At 43.0% G+C, this 13707-nt stretch overlaps 1 protein-coding gene across 1 annotated transcript in view; it reads right to left on the bottom strand.

Moving 5' to 3' along the window:
* The window catches only part of C2H20orf194 (chromosome 2 C20orf194 homolog), a 441211-nt gene that overhangs the window by 73480 nt on the left and 354024 nt on the right, over positions 1–13707 (bottom strand). The window contains exon 27 of the mRNA XM_030190991.1: positions 8104–8262. Coding sequence (XP_030046851.1) covers positions 8104–8262 — 159 coding nt within the window. The remainder of the gene's footprint in view (positions 1–8103; positions 8263–13707) is intronic.

The raw sequence follows: 13707 nt of genomic DNA, 5'->3' as shown, positions 1-13707 counted from the left end.
GGCAATGGAAGGTTAAGTGACTTGCCCAGAGTCACAAGGAGCTGCAGTGGGAATCAAACTCAGTTCCCCAGGATCAATGTCCCCTGCACTAACCACTAGGCTACAGCAGTGCATGGTAGTGCTGTCCGATTCAGTCAAAAAAATTTTGATTTGATTAAATTCAATTCACTCAAAAAACTGTTTTTTTAGATTTGATTCAACTTGATTGAATATATTAGCATATTGGTCTCTCTATAATAAACAGGGTAAAAAAATGTCCCCCTAGCCCCTTCCTCAGCTTCATCCATGATGATTTCAGATCAAGAAGAATAGATACCCTAGCAGCCATATAATTTAAGAAATGGCCTAGTAGTTAGAGCAGCTGGCTCTGAGCCAGGGAAGCCAAGGTTAAAATCCAAGTTTTCCCTGTGACACATCTTTTTGTGACTCGGGCACAATAGATTGCCAGCCCTTCTGGAGGGGAAATTATCTAGTGTACTCCAACTTGCCTTGAGCTCAAATTTGGAGGGGGTGGGTAATTAAAGCTAAATAGCATTCAGTGAAAGGCAGACATGGGATTATGTGGGGGAAGGGAGAGAAGCGTGGCAGCGTTGTACTTCTAGCACCTCTTCACCCTTCCAACTAACCACCATCAGTGCAGTTAAGCCCAGCCCCGTTCTGCTCTCTCTCTCGGGGCTATATTGCTTCACATATCCTTTGAAATTTGTACCCTTTTCTCTTTCCATCCGATGCATCACACCCACTTTTCCAATTCTCTGCATCTTCCTCTCACATCCCATGCTCTGTTTTCACCACCTTCCCCTTCACATCTGCCCTTTGTGGCACTGCAGCTCTTATCTGGGCCCCAGAGCAGCAGGAGCACGCTGAGAACAGTCAACAGCAAAGTCCTCAGCTTATCCATCGGTCCGAGCAAAAAACAGGAAACAAGACGTCAGCTGAAACTACGTCCCTTCGGGACAGTCTCTATGCTAGAGCCAGTGGTCAGAGGCAGCGCGACTGGGAAAGCGACAGGGGCGCCACAGGGCAAAGCAAAAAGGTGATGGCATGGAGGGGCGGGACTCTGCATCCTGCGTCATGTGAGGGAGAGGGGAGCCCAGAGGAAGGTGGCGGCAGTAGAGGAAGGCGGCTAAAAGTGAAGGCTAGTGAGTGAGGAAAAAAATCGATTTCAATCAATTTGCCAAAAACGAATTGGTGAATCAATTGGAATCATGGATTGGACAAACCTGGTGCACGGAGCGGGATGGCAGCCAACAGTGCCTAAAAAATAGGCACTTGACTGGTCATCAGGGTTAGGGTGCCTGAAGCTGGAATGGGGGGGCCTGGGCCCCCAAGGCCCCCTGTAGCTACGCCACTGGTTTGGGGCTCAGTAACAGGAGGGCAGAAGTTAAGCATCTAGTACTAATTTCTGTTTCCTAACTTGACCAGGAAAATCTAGGCGTTAAAATAGTGGGCCTAGATCTGGCTGGTTTGTGCTCAGCAGTCCTCTTTCAAGTCCTTATACATAAAAAACAAATTGTGCTCAAGCCCAGATCCTACAACATTTACAGATATACAATAAGGAAAATCAGGAGGGGGAAAATCTTTTTTACATCAATGTATACTTAGTGGAAACCCCTTATGGACAATACCAGCTTTGATGTGTAAACCAACTTTACAGCCTTTGCCTATTCTTCTTGGCAAAACACTACAAGCTCTTTGAAGTTGTCTGCAGATTATCCATGGACTGCAGTTTTCAAGACTTCCCCCAGATCTTCTACTATATTCTGGTCTGTGTTTTGACCAGTGCTGTTGAAGACATTTACTTTCTTCTTACTGAACCACCCCATGGATAGTTTTGCTTTGTGCTTAGGATCACTTAGGATGAATCTATTACCCAGTTCCAAGTTTACGGAAGCTGAAAAAAGTTTTCCTCTAGTATCTGCCTGCATATTGCACCATCCTTCTTTCCTTTGATTTTCATAAGCTTCTCTGTCCCCACTGCTCAAGATACAATACTGCCACCACTATGCTTTACTGTAGGGATGGTGATTTTTGCCACATATTGCTTAGCAGTAAGATTAAAAAATACAACTTTAGTCTCATAAGATCACATAATATTCTCCCACGTGCATATAGTGTCCCCTAAATGTTTCTTTGCAAGTGCTAGATGGTACTCTACATAGCTGTTCTTCAGTAGAGAGTTACTTAAGAAAAGCCATTCTTAGTCAGACTAAGGTCCATCGAGCCCTACAGTGGCCGGATCGATTCACGATGACCCAGCACATACCATAAAGTAAATGTATTTCTCGTAGCTCATTTGCAGGCAAGGTAATAACCAGAAGAAAGTTGTCCAAACCTCTTTTGAATGAAGAGGCAATTCACAAGGATAAACTCCAATTTCCAATTTTGGATTTTAGTAACTCAAGGGAGTATACACAATAGAAAATATAACTAGTATCAATAAGAAAACATTTTCAGGGAACGACCTGCATCTTGCCAATAGCAAAGACAAAAATAAATGAAGATTTGTGAATTACTTAAACACCAAGCAAGCTCCTCACATTCTCAGAAAAAGTTATCTGTAGCATGTGTTCTCAGAGGATAGCAGGCATATATTCTCACATGTTGGTGATGTCATCCATGGAGCCCAGTGCGGACACTGCCAAGTGCACTGTCACCTTAAAACTTACATGGCACTTACAGTGACCCGGGTCAGCTCAGCCTCAATATACATGTAAGAGATACAGCCAAGTAGATATAGTACATTTGGTGATGGGTATCCCTAATCTGTTAGGGTCGAAGGATACAAAAACCTGGAAGGACTTCCTATGAGGTTTTGTACACTCCAGATAATATGCTAGAGCACTTTTGCAGTCTAAGGTATGCAGTGCTGCTTCTCTAGGATGAGAGTATGGCTTATGGAACTCCAATAACACTTTAGAGAGGAATTTGGGGTGGGTTCAGAGTACAACCCTGTCATGGTAGAACTTGATGTAAGGTGGCTCTGCCACAAGGGCTTGAAATGTGCTTACTCTTCTGGCAGAAATAAGAGCTATTAAGAACACTACATTATAAACGAGCTTCAGAGAACAGGAATGAAATGGTTCAAAAGGACATTTCATTAGAGCTGTGAGGATGATGTTGAGATCCCAAGTCACAGGCTGTGTAAGCTCTTTGATCAGGGACTGTCTCTCTATGTCAGGTGTTCAGCACTGCGTGCGTCTGGTAGCGCTATATAAATGCTATTAGTAGTAGTAGAAGGAGGAGGTTTGGTATGAATCTTACTATGAAGGGATGAACAGAAACTGGTTTATTATCAGCCTTGAAGTGAAATGCGCTAATGGCACTCTAGTGTACTCTGAGTTAGTTTTGAGGCCAGAATCTGAAAGATGGAGGAGGCACTCCATAAGGGTAGTCAGAGAGCTCCTAGCAGGGTTGAATAATCTGAATGCACACCAGAAAGAAAATGTTTTCCACTTGAAAGGGTAACATTTTTGCATTGAAGGTTTCCTAATGGCTAGGTGTATCCTTGAGGCTCCTTCAGGAAGGTTTAAGGAATGTAAATCTATGTAGTCAGGAACAAAGCCATCAGGGCTAGAAAGCAAGGAGTCTAGATGGAGAGACACCTTCTGTGTTATTAAGGTTGGAAAAGGATCTAACCTCAATGGTTCCTTGGACAATAACTCTAGAAGAGGGAACCAGATTTGACGTGTCCAGTAAGGAGCAATGAGAATCATGATCCCCTGGTCTCGATGCAGTTTGAGCAGAGGTTTCTCTATGAGAGATAGTGGGGGAAAGGCATATAGAAGGTCTGTTCCCTAGTGGAGCAAGAAGGCACCTGGGGCTATATGATTGGGAGCATATATCCTGGAACAAAAGTGGAGAAGCTGGTTCTTCTGAGGAGATGTGAACAGGTCTATGGATTTGGTCCCCCACTGCTGGAATATTCGACCAACTACAGAGTTGCTGAGGGAGCATTCATGAGGCTGAAGGACACTGCTCAATTTGTCTGCCACAGCATTCTGTTTGCCATCTAGGTAAACAGCTCTTATAGGTTTTGAGAAGTTGCTCAAGTCCATATCTGGATTGCTTGCCGACAAAGATGGTAAGAACCTGTTTCTCCTTGGTTGTTCAGGTAATACTTCACAACCTTGTTGTCCATGTGAACGAGTATTACCTCATCAAGGATGTGGTCTTGAGAGTGTTCCAGACTGCTCATAATTCCAGGAGGTTGATATGATGTTGTTTTTCCCATGGGGACCAAGAACTCTGTGTGTGAAGACCATAGAGGTGAGCATCTCAATCTACCATAGAGGAATCTGTGGTGAGGACCCTGTGATGTGGAGGGGGCTGAAATGGAAGACCCCGAGTGAGATTATGGGACACCATCCACCACTGTAGAAAGTGGTGTAGCGGACTTGAATAGAGGCCAAGAATAATCCCCATGGTTGGGACCACTAAGAGAAGAGCATCCACTGAGGAATTTGGAAGGAGTTGAGCCAATGGAGTTACATGGACTGTTGAAGCGATGTGATTGATTAGGCAAAGCATCTGACAAGCAGATATTTGGGTGAATTTGAACACCTGAGTGGAGAGATGCAATACGTTGTTTGCTCTCGATTGAGGAAGGAAGGCTTGGCTATACATAGCATCAAGGAGAGCCCCTATGAACACTCAGGTCTGATCTGGTTGAAGATGTGATTTCGGGTAACTGAACAAGCCTGAGGAGTTCTGGATAGAATGGAGGTGTGTGTTGACTCCTGGGAGGCTGCCTTGTTTAATTAGTCATTTAGGTAGAGGAAGACATGTATGCCCCACTTGTAAAGTGTTGCAGTTACCACTATCAGGCACTTTGTGAATACTTGAAGAGGCAAAGCCAAGCTAAATGGTAAGACCTTGATTTGATAATGTAGAGTTCCACAGCGGAAAAAGGAACTTTCAGTGTGCAGGGAGAATAGGTATGTGCATGCATGCCTCCTTGAGATCCAGAGAGCAAAGCTATTTGTTGAGTTATATCGTGGGAAGCAGTGAGCCCAGGGAAACAATGCAAAATGTTTGTTTGAGTTGAAACTTGTTTAAGTCTTGTAGATTGAGAATTAGACGTACTCCTCCTGTCTTTTTTGGTATGAGAAAATATCTGGAATACAACCCTCGACCTCTGTCCAGAAGAGGAACTGGGACTATGCATTTTGCCGGAGAAGGGCAGAGATCTCCTCTCGAAGTAGTCTCATCTGGAGGGAGAGGAAGTGAGGCTCTATAGTGGATGGTTGGGAGGTCTTTTTTTCCCCAGTGCAGAATGTAATCATGCTGTATGGTGCATAGCACTCAACAGTCAGAGGGTATGAGAGGCCACCTCTGTTGAAAGAAAATGAGTCTTCCTCTTACCAGTAGGTCACCTGGCACAGAAAACTATATGGTGGCAATGTTCTCTAGGAAGAAGTCAAAAACTGGGTTCTTGTTTAGACTAAGGAGAAGTCTGGGATTTCTGACCCTGATGCTGCCATGGACATGAGTGTTTAGGCATAGTCCTTTGAGGTGGAGGAGGAGTAGAACGACGTTTACACATATAGAAATTAGAGCATTAAAATCCTCCTAACGTTCTAGAAGAAGAAGAGGTAGCAGAAGTCTGTGGCCTAGATAGAGTTTTTATAGTATCTGTATGTTTTTTTTTAATTAGGTCGGCCACTTCCTCGATTTTATCACCAAACACATTGTTTCCATGTCAAGAGAGTCCACTAGAACCTTCTGGATTGCAGAATCAAGGTTGGAGACCTGAGCCAGGAAAGACGCTGCATTATGACTCCTAAGGCAGAAATGTGTGAAGATACATCAAAGGCTCGCCTTGCCAGATATTTATGAAAATCCAGAAGTTTCCTGTGAAGCTTATGGAATTCATCAGCCTTCTCAGGGGGAAGGAATTCTGCAAAGAAGAGAGCACTCTGTATTAGAGATTTTAAGTAAATTGTAGAATAAAGTTGATAATCTAGTATGCGATTTTTTAGCATTGAAGCTTGAGATGTTTTTCTGCCAAAAGAGTCCAATGCTCTAGCTTCTCCACCTGGAGGAACAGAAGCATGAGATTTTGCACTGTGTGTGCATTTTAAAGCAGATTCCACAACTAGGGAATGATGAGGTTAACTGTGTTTTCTCAGACCCAGTGCATTTCTGTATCTTGTACAGTGTATCAATTTTCTTTGGGGCAACTAGAACTGTAAGTGGAGTCTTGCAGTTTTTTGATTAGAGTATTTAAGTGGAACAGTGATTCCTTCTCTAGAAGGAGAGCCATAATCTACAACCTGAAAGAATTCTGAATGAGGTTCATCCTCTGTCTCCAATTTGAAAGTTATGGCTTGAACCATCTCACTGACAAAGACAGGAAAGGATATACTTTCTGGAGGAGACGTCTGAGTCTGATTCTTCAAAGTACTGTTCATGAGAAGTACGTGAAGGAAAGTGTTGACTAGAGTGGCAGCTCTTTGTTGAGGCAGATGAGTCTGTGAGGTCGGAGGGAGTTCCTCTGCTGATGTTGACGCGTGCATTGGTTGGGTTCATGCTGCCCCTGACGTTTGGCAGTAAGCCAGTGTGCAGGACCTCTCCTGCGACTGTCTCTCCGATGTATCAACAGGTTGGGCTGAGGCTGGCGCTAGCACACTGTAAACCTGTATAGACTGCGAATGAGATAGCCTTGAGAATTCCTCCTTGAGCATAGCCCAGATTTCTTCCTATAGAGTAGGCGTCGGTACTGGCTGAGAAAGCGGTGTGGGTGCAGCTTGAGTTATAACCTGCGTAGGCATAGGAGATCTCGAAGACCTCGAATGCTTTCGATGAGAAATAAGTTGGAGAGCAGTCACTGTGGCATGGACACTTCCTGTACATCGAGAATGTCATTGCAGGAGAAGTGTTGGCAGAGTGCCTGGAGGAAGAATGATAGCGATGCTTCTTAGGTTTTTTACGATGCAGGTCCCTTGATGCACATAACACTGAAGAGGAGGATGCAGCGTCCTTATTAGATCATGGTAATGAGTCTGATGTCGGACCATCTTGATGTTGCGTCGGTGCACCCAATGTCGATGCAGGTTCCGTGTCGAGTGAGAAATTCCATGCCATGCTGGATGCGGATGCCAATGTCAATGAAGAACCACAAGGCTTGTCATGTTGGACTCTGCGGGCTTTAAGGGTCCTCGCTTGCATGCGGAGGCAGAGGCTACACTCAATGTTCCAGTGCTCTGGACTCAAGCACTAAACACACCAGTTATTGGGATCTGTGCCTGAAATAGTCCTACTGGATCAAGTACACTTCTTAGAGTCGCTAAGCACCCTCATTGATATGGAGAGGAAAACAGCTGACACAAGGTCAAAAGGCTCTATGGCCTGGTGAGCTTGAGTAGTTGCGTACGTGAAAATGGTCGATGCTTCCCGGGAAAGGAAGGGCTCAGAGGCCCCAAAGGCAGAAAAATGAAAAATAATTTGAAAAAATGAATACATTTAACAACATTAATACATTAATAAAAAATATCCCAAAAAAGGTAAGGCACCAAAAGGCAAACTTTTACACACCGAGGATAGATTAGAAAATCAACCTCTTAGCTCCATAGAAAAAGATAAACTGCTGGTCCTGCACTCGAGCATTGGGTGGGAAGGCAGTCAGGCATGTGCAATGGAGGCACTGCTTCAAAGATTTAAAGTGACAGTGCACTTGCAGTGTCCGAACTAGGCTCCATGGATGACATCACCCACATGTGAGAATATTATGCCTGCTTATCCCCTGAAAATCTTTCAATTATTTCTGAGCTCTGAGAAAGCTTTGAGGCACTGCCCCCACTGCACATGCCCGAGTGCCTTCCCACCCAATGCTCGAGCGCAGAACCAGCAGTTTATCGTTTTCCATGGAGCAAGGAGGTTGATTTTCTAATCTCTCCTCAGCGTGTCAAAATTTTGCCTTTTGGTGCCTTCCCTTTTTTGGGATATAGGGGCCACTGGATGACATCACTCAGTACTGTGGCTGATTCATAATGATTTTCGACAGAGTAACAGTTTTTATTTATTTATTTTTAATTTTCAATTAAATAATAGAAAAATTGATCCCTTATCTTGTATTCTTTAAGATAGTTTCTGAAATCTTACCCTTCTAGAACAACAAGGAGTCTCATTTTCTTTCTGGCATAGAAAGACTGACGGGCACTGCGGTTCTGCTGTGCATCAAGAACACTAGAGAGGTAACGCTGAAAATGTGTAATGCTGAAAAATTCTGAACTGTGTGGAGTTTGTCGATATACCATCCACCTATAAAAATAAGTACAATCATCATAAGTGTTACTAAAGATAAATACATGATACAGCAGATTTAGCATACCAAAGGTTATATTATAGCTCAAAAGTTGTACAAAGTTATTTATTGTAGATCTAAAACTTTGTTTCAACAGTCAGAACACTGTATTTACACTGAGACATTCATAATCCATTCAACTTTTCAGCCTATTTAGGATTTTGAAGTATAGACTCTTCTACTATTTATCATTTCTATAGTACTACTACAGTGTTGTCCACAGAACAGGTAATAGATTGTCCCTACTTGACAGAGCTTACAATATATACAAGACTGACAAACGGGGATTAAAGTGTTTATTATGGGAATGATTAAAACAAACATGGGTAAAAGACAGATGAATAAGAGGTTGAATTACATGCATCCTCAAAAAGGTGGGCTTTTACTACTACTATTTATCATTTCTATAGTGCTAAAAGGCATACGCAGCGCTGTACACCGTACTGTAGTTTTGAATAGGGCCAGAGACAGATAATGACGTACTGACTCAGGAAGTGTATTCCAGATATAAAGCATAGCATAAGTACATAAGTAATGCCATACTGGGAAAAGACCAAGGGTCCATCGAGCCCAGCATCCTGTCCACGACAGTGGCCAATCCAGGCCAAGGGCACCTGGCAAGCTTCCCAAACATACAAACATTCTATACATGTTATTCCTGGAATTTTGGATTTTTTCCAAGTCCGTTTAGTAGCGGTTTATGGACTTGTCCTTTAGGAATCCGTCCAACCCCTTTTTAAACTCTGCTAAGCTAACCGCCTTCACCACTTTCTCCGGCAACGAATTCCAGAGTTTAATTACACGTTGGGTGAAGAAAAATTTTCTCCGATTTGTTTTAAATTTACTACACTGTAGTTTCATCGCATGCCCCCTAGTCCTAGTATTTTTGGAAAGCGTGAACAGACGCTTCACATCCACCTGTTCCACTCCACTCATTATTTTATATACCTCTATCATGTCTCCCCTCAGCCGTCTCTTCTCCAAGCTGTATAGCCCTAGCCTCCTTAGTCTTTCTTCATAGGGAAGTCTTCCCATCCCCGCTATCATTTTAGTCGCCCTTCGCTGCACCTTTTCCAGTTCTACTATATCTTTCTTGAGATGCGGCGACCAGAATTGAACACAATACTCAAGGTGCGGTCGCACCATGGAGCGATACAACGGCATTATAACATCCTCACACCTGTTTTCCATACCTTTCCTAATAACACCCAACATTCTATTCGCTTTCTTAGCTGCAGCAGCACACTGAGCAGAAGGTTTCAGTGTGTTATCGACGACGACACCCAGATCCCTTTCTTGGTCCGTAACTCCTAACGTGGAACCTTGCATGACGTAGCTATAATTCGGGTTCTTTTTTCCCACATGCATCACCTTGCACTTGCTCACATTAAACATCATCTGCCATTTAGCCGCCCAGTCTCCCAGTCTCGTAAGGTCCTCTTGTAATTTTTCACAATCCTGTCACGATTTAACGACTTTGAATAACTTTGTGTCATCAACAAATTTAATTACCTCGCTAGTTACTCCCATCTCTAAATCATTTATAAATATATTAAAAAGCACGGACCCCTGAGGAACCCCACTAACTACCCTTCTCCATTGTGAATACTGCCCATTTAACCCCACTCTCTGTTTCCTATCCTTCAACCAGTTTTTAATCCACAATAGGACATTTTCTCCTATCCCATGACCCTCCAATTTCCTCTGTAGCCTTTCATGAGGTACCTTGTCAAACGCCTTTTGAAAATCCAGATACACAATATCAACCGACTCCCCTTTGTCCACATGTTTGTTCACTCCTTCAAAGAATTGAAGTAAATTGGTCAGGCAAGATTTCCCCACACAAAAGCCATGCTGGTATAGAGTTGGTAGTGGAGGTCAAGGGTACAGATAAGAGTGACTTACAAAATGAACAGAGCTCCCGAGGACAGATGTAGGGAGAGATAAGAGGAGATACTGAGGAGCTGCAGAATGAATTCACTAAGTCAGTAAAAGGAGTTTGAACTGTATACAGAAGCAAAAAAAGGAGCCAATGAATAACTTGAAGACAGGGCATTATGTGCGTGTAACAACATTGGCGGAAGATAATTTGTGCAGCCTAATTTTGAACAGATTGAAGGGGAGAGAGATTGTTTAGTGGGAGACCTGGAAGCAGCAAGTTGCAGTAATCTAAGTATGAGATGATAAGAGTATAGATAAGGGTTTTGCTGATGTACTCAGGAAGGAGCACACACATTTTGGTGATGTTATAAAGAAACAATAAATTTTAGCAGTCTTTTATGTGCAAAGAAAGAGAGAGAGGAGTCAAAAATGACCCCAAGGAGACAGGGTAGATGAGGTGACAGGACAGATGAGAGAGTTATCCACAGAAATAGAGAATGGGGGGGGAAAAGGAGAGGTGGGTTGGGGGGGGGGGAGTTCAGTCTGGGTCATGATCAGTTTCAGATGGCGGTGAGACATCCAGGCAGCAGTGTCAAACAAACAGGCTGAGCCTTGGGCCTGGATTCCTGCTGACATTTCTGGTGTGAAGAGAGATCTGGGAGTAATCAGTGTAAAGATGGTAATGACAACCATTGGAGAATATCAGAGCATCAACTACTACTACCCATCATTTCTATAGCGCTACTAGACGTATGCAGGATTGTACACCTGAACATGAAGAGACAGTCCCTACTCAACAGAGATTACAATCTGATTAGGACAGACAAACAAGAGAATAAGTACATAGAGAGAACAAAATATGTCTCACGTCAGAGCCCAGAAGTACACTGATTGATAGTGGGAGAGTAGTGGAGATGAATCCATCAGGGCATAAGAAGAAAACACACCTGAACACCAAGGAATGCAAAGCCAAAGAATACATTAAAATAATTTTTAAGCATTATTTATGATTTGTCTCTTAGGTCTACTTGTACATTTGTTTTTATTCTATTGCCAAGAAAAAGAGAGAGAGATCAAGAGTACACCAACCAAAACAAAGCAAAAAAAAGTCCTCCAAGACTGGGACAATCGAAATTTCTTTATTTAAAGACCACCCGACACGGTCCGTGTTTTGGCGAAAATCTGCCTACGCCAGGGACCAATATAATAGCCAGATCTCCTTAATGAATATTGCATACAAATCTTTAGAAAACAAAACAGAAAACTGTCTCTTCGAGTAGATATCTGCATGTATGCGGGCAGCAATAGCAACTTCCTTAGCAGTGCCGTGTGAAATGCTGCCACTTAGAAAAAAAAAACTGCCAAATGCTGTCTAGTGAAGAAGATGCCAAAAGAGCTGTTAGTAGCAGTGGCTCTAATTTGGTGAGGTCACACTTCACTGATCAGAAGAATACTAGCTTTTCTGTTAACAGAACTGAATACAGGACGCTAGCCAATTTGACAATATTCATTTGGCTACTGGAATACCAGTTTGGTTTTTTTTTTTTTTTTTTGGGGGGGGGGGGGGGGTCAAAGGTGATAACAGCATATATTTTCTAATCGATTCAGTTCCCTCAAGATAAAATAAGCAAAAGCTTTTTCATAGTCCAGAGTGTGAAGGGACTTCTCGCATGGATTATGTGGTTTAGGACAGAACATGGGGAGCACTATCTCCTCATTGACATGGAAAGATATGACTGCCTTTGGTAAGAACCTAGAATGAGTACACAGAACTACCTTGTTATGATGGAGTTAACTAGGGCTGAAGTTCACTTATTTCACCTTGAATAACCACTATTATTAAAAAACAAATCCAGGTAAGATGCTTGAGTTACACAGATTCAGTTGATTCAAGACAGCTTCTTGAAAGATGAAAGGCCAAGATAGAGGTCCCATAACAAAGGCGGCTTCCAAATGGTAGCTTGACATGAAGAATCCATTTTATAAATCAGAAAATGGCTAGACATTGATTAGTTAAGAATGCATTCAGACATACATATATTAAATTTCTTATATACAACTATGAAAGTGGTATGCATTGAGGTACAGTAGGTCTTTTTCTGTCCTATATATATATGACTCACAATTTAAGTTTATACCTGAGGCAATGGAGGGTTAAGTGAAGATCACAAGGAGCTGCAGTTTAATGGAGGATAATTGCAGCCCTAGTCAAGAGAGATAGTATAGGCAGTGAAATATGGTATAGGGAGAAAACTGGAGTCATAATCACTTGTGAAGCACCAATTCTCAATAGCGAGACAAAGAAACATCTCTTCCATTTAAAGGAGTATGCTTGTTAGGTGGTCTTCATGCTGTGCCTAGGCTATTTTAAATGGGTGTTGGTAAACCCAGGCCAGACTTTAAACACTGTTAGGGCTAGTGAACTGAGACTAGGATGTAGAAGGGAGCACTTGTTCTGAGTTGAGAGTGATGGAAATGTTTGAAACCTGCATAAGATTTTTGAGAAGTAGCTGGTTCTGACAAGACCTATACAGTTTCTTGGATTTGACTGAAACAATCAGCAGACAAAATCTGCCACTTGTTTTCAACTGAAACCGAAGCCAAAAATGGCACATCAACCACCCCCACCCCAGCAGAGTGCAGGTCCTTTCAGCCCCCCCCCCCCCACCTTTAAATGCCATGATAGTCTAGTGGTCTCTTTCAGGCATGTGTGATCCCTAGTCGCTCCTGCACCTGCCGGTTCCTCAGTCAAAATGACTGCTGGATGTCTCATGGCAGTCTCGGTGAGGGCAGAAGTGAATGGGGATCACTCCTGCCTGAAAGAGGATACTGGACTACCAGGGCATTAAAAGTAGGCATGGGAAGGACCTTTGGGTGGGTGTGGGGGCCAGCTGGTGGAATGACAGCACGGGAGGACTCATTCTGGCCATGGTGGAAGTGGGGGCAGGCAGAGAATCACCATGGGGGGGGGGGGGAAGGGGGGGGGGTATTTCAGTTTCAACTGAAAATGCACTGGCATTTTCAACCAAAGTTGAAATATGACTGAACATGGACTTTGGGCCAGTTTTGGTGTCCAAACCAAAATTCAATTGATCTCTATAGTGGATGCTGTGGATGGGCAGCCTGGATAGGTCAGTTGGCCTTTACAGAAACACAAATGTGATGGTAGATGTTTCCACAAAGGTCATTTTATGTTCTTGCCAGTGGCAAATGAGTGCATTTGAGCAATTTCCCAGGCCTGAAAAATGTCCTGTGTAATTTGACAGTCCAGAGACCACATGTTGGGCTGAAGAACCCTGTTGAAACTGTCAGCTATATGATTATCATCTTTCAAAATGTAAGTTGCTTGAATTTGAATAAGTATGAAAATCACAAATTTGTGCTGCTTCTCAGCATAACCAAAGGCAAACCATTCCTCCTTGTTTGTTGACATAAAATATAGTAATGGTTATCCACCTGAATTAAGACTGAGCAACCCTGAAGAAGGTGTGCAACACTCAGAGGGAGAAAAATATCACTCA

The sequence above is a fragment of the Microcaecilia unicolor genome, chromosome 2 (genome assembly GCF_901765095.1).
Source record: "Microcaecilia unicolor chromosome 2, aMicUni1.1, whole genome shotgun sequence".
NCBI lineage: Eukaryota > Metazoa > Chordata > Amphibia > Gymnophiona > Siphonopidae > Microcaecilia > Microcaecilia unicolor.
Note: the sequence above shows the minus strand (reverse complement) of the source record. Positions and strands in the feature narration are given on the sequence as shown.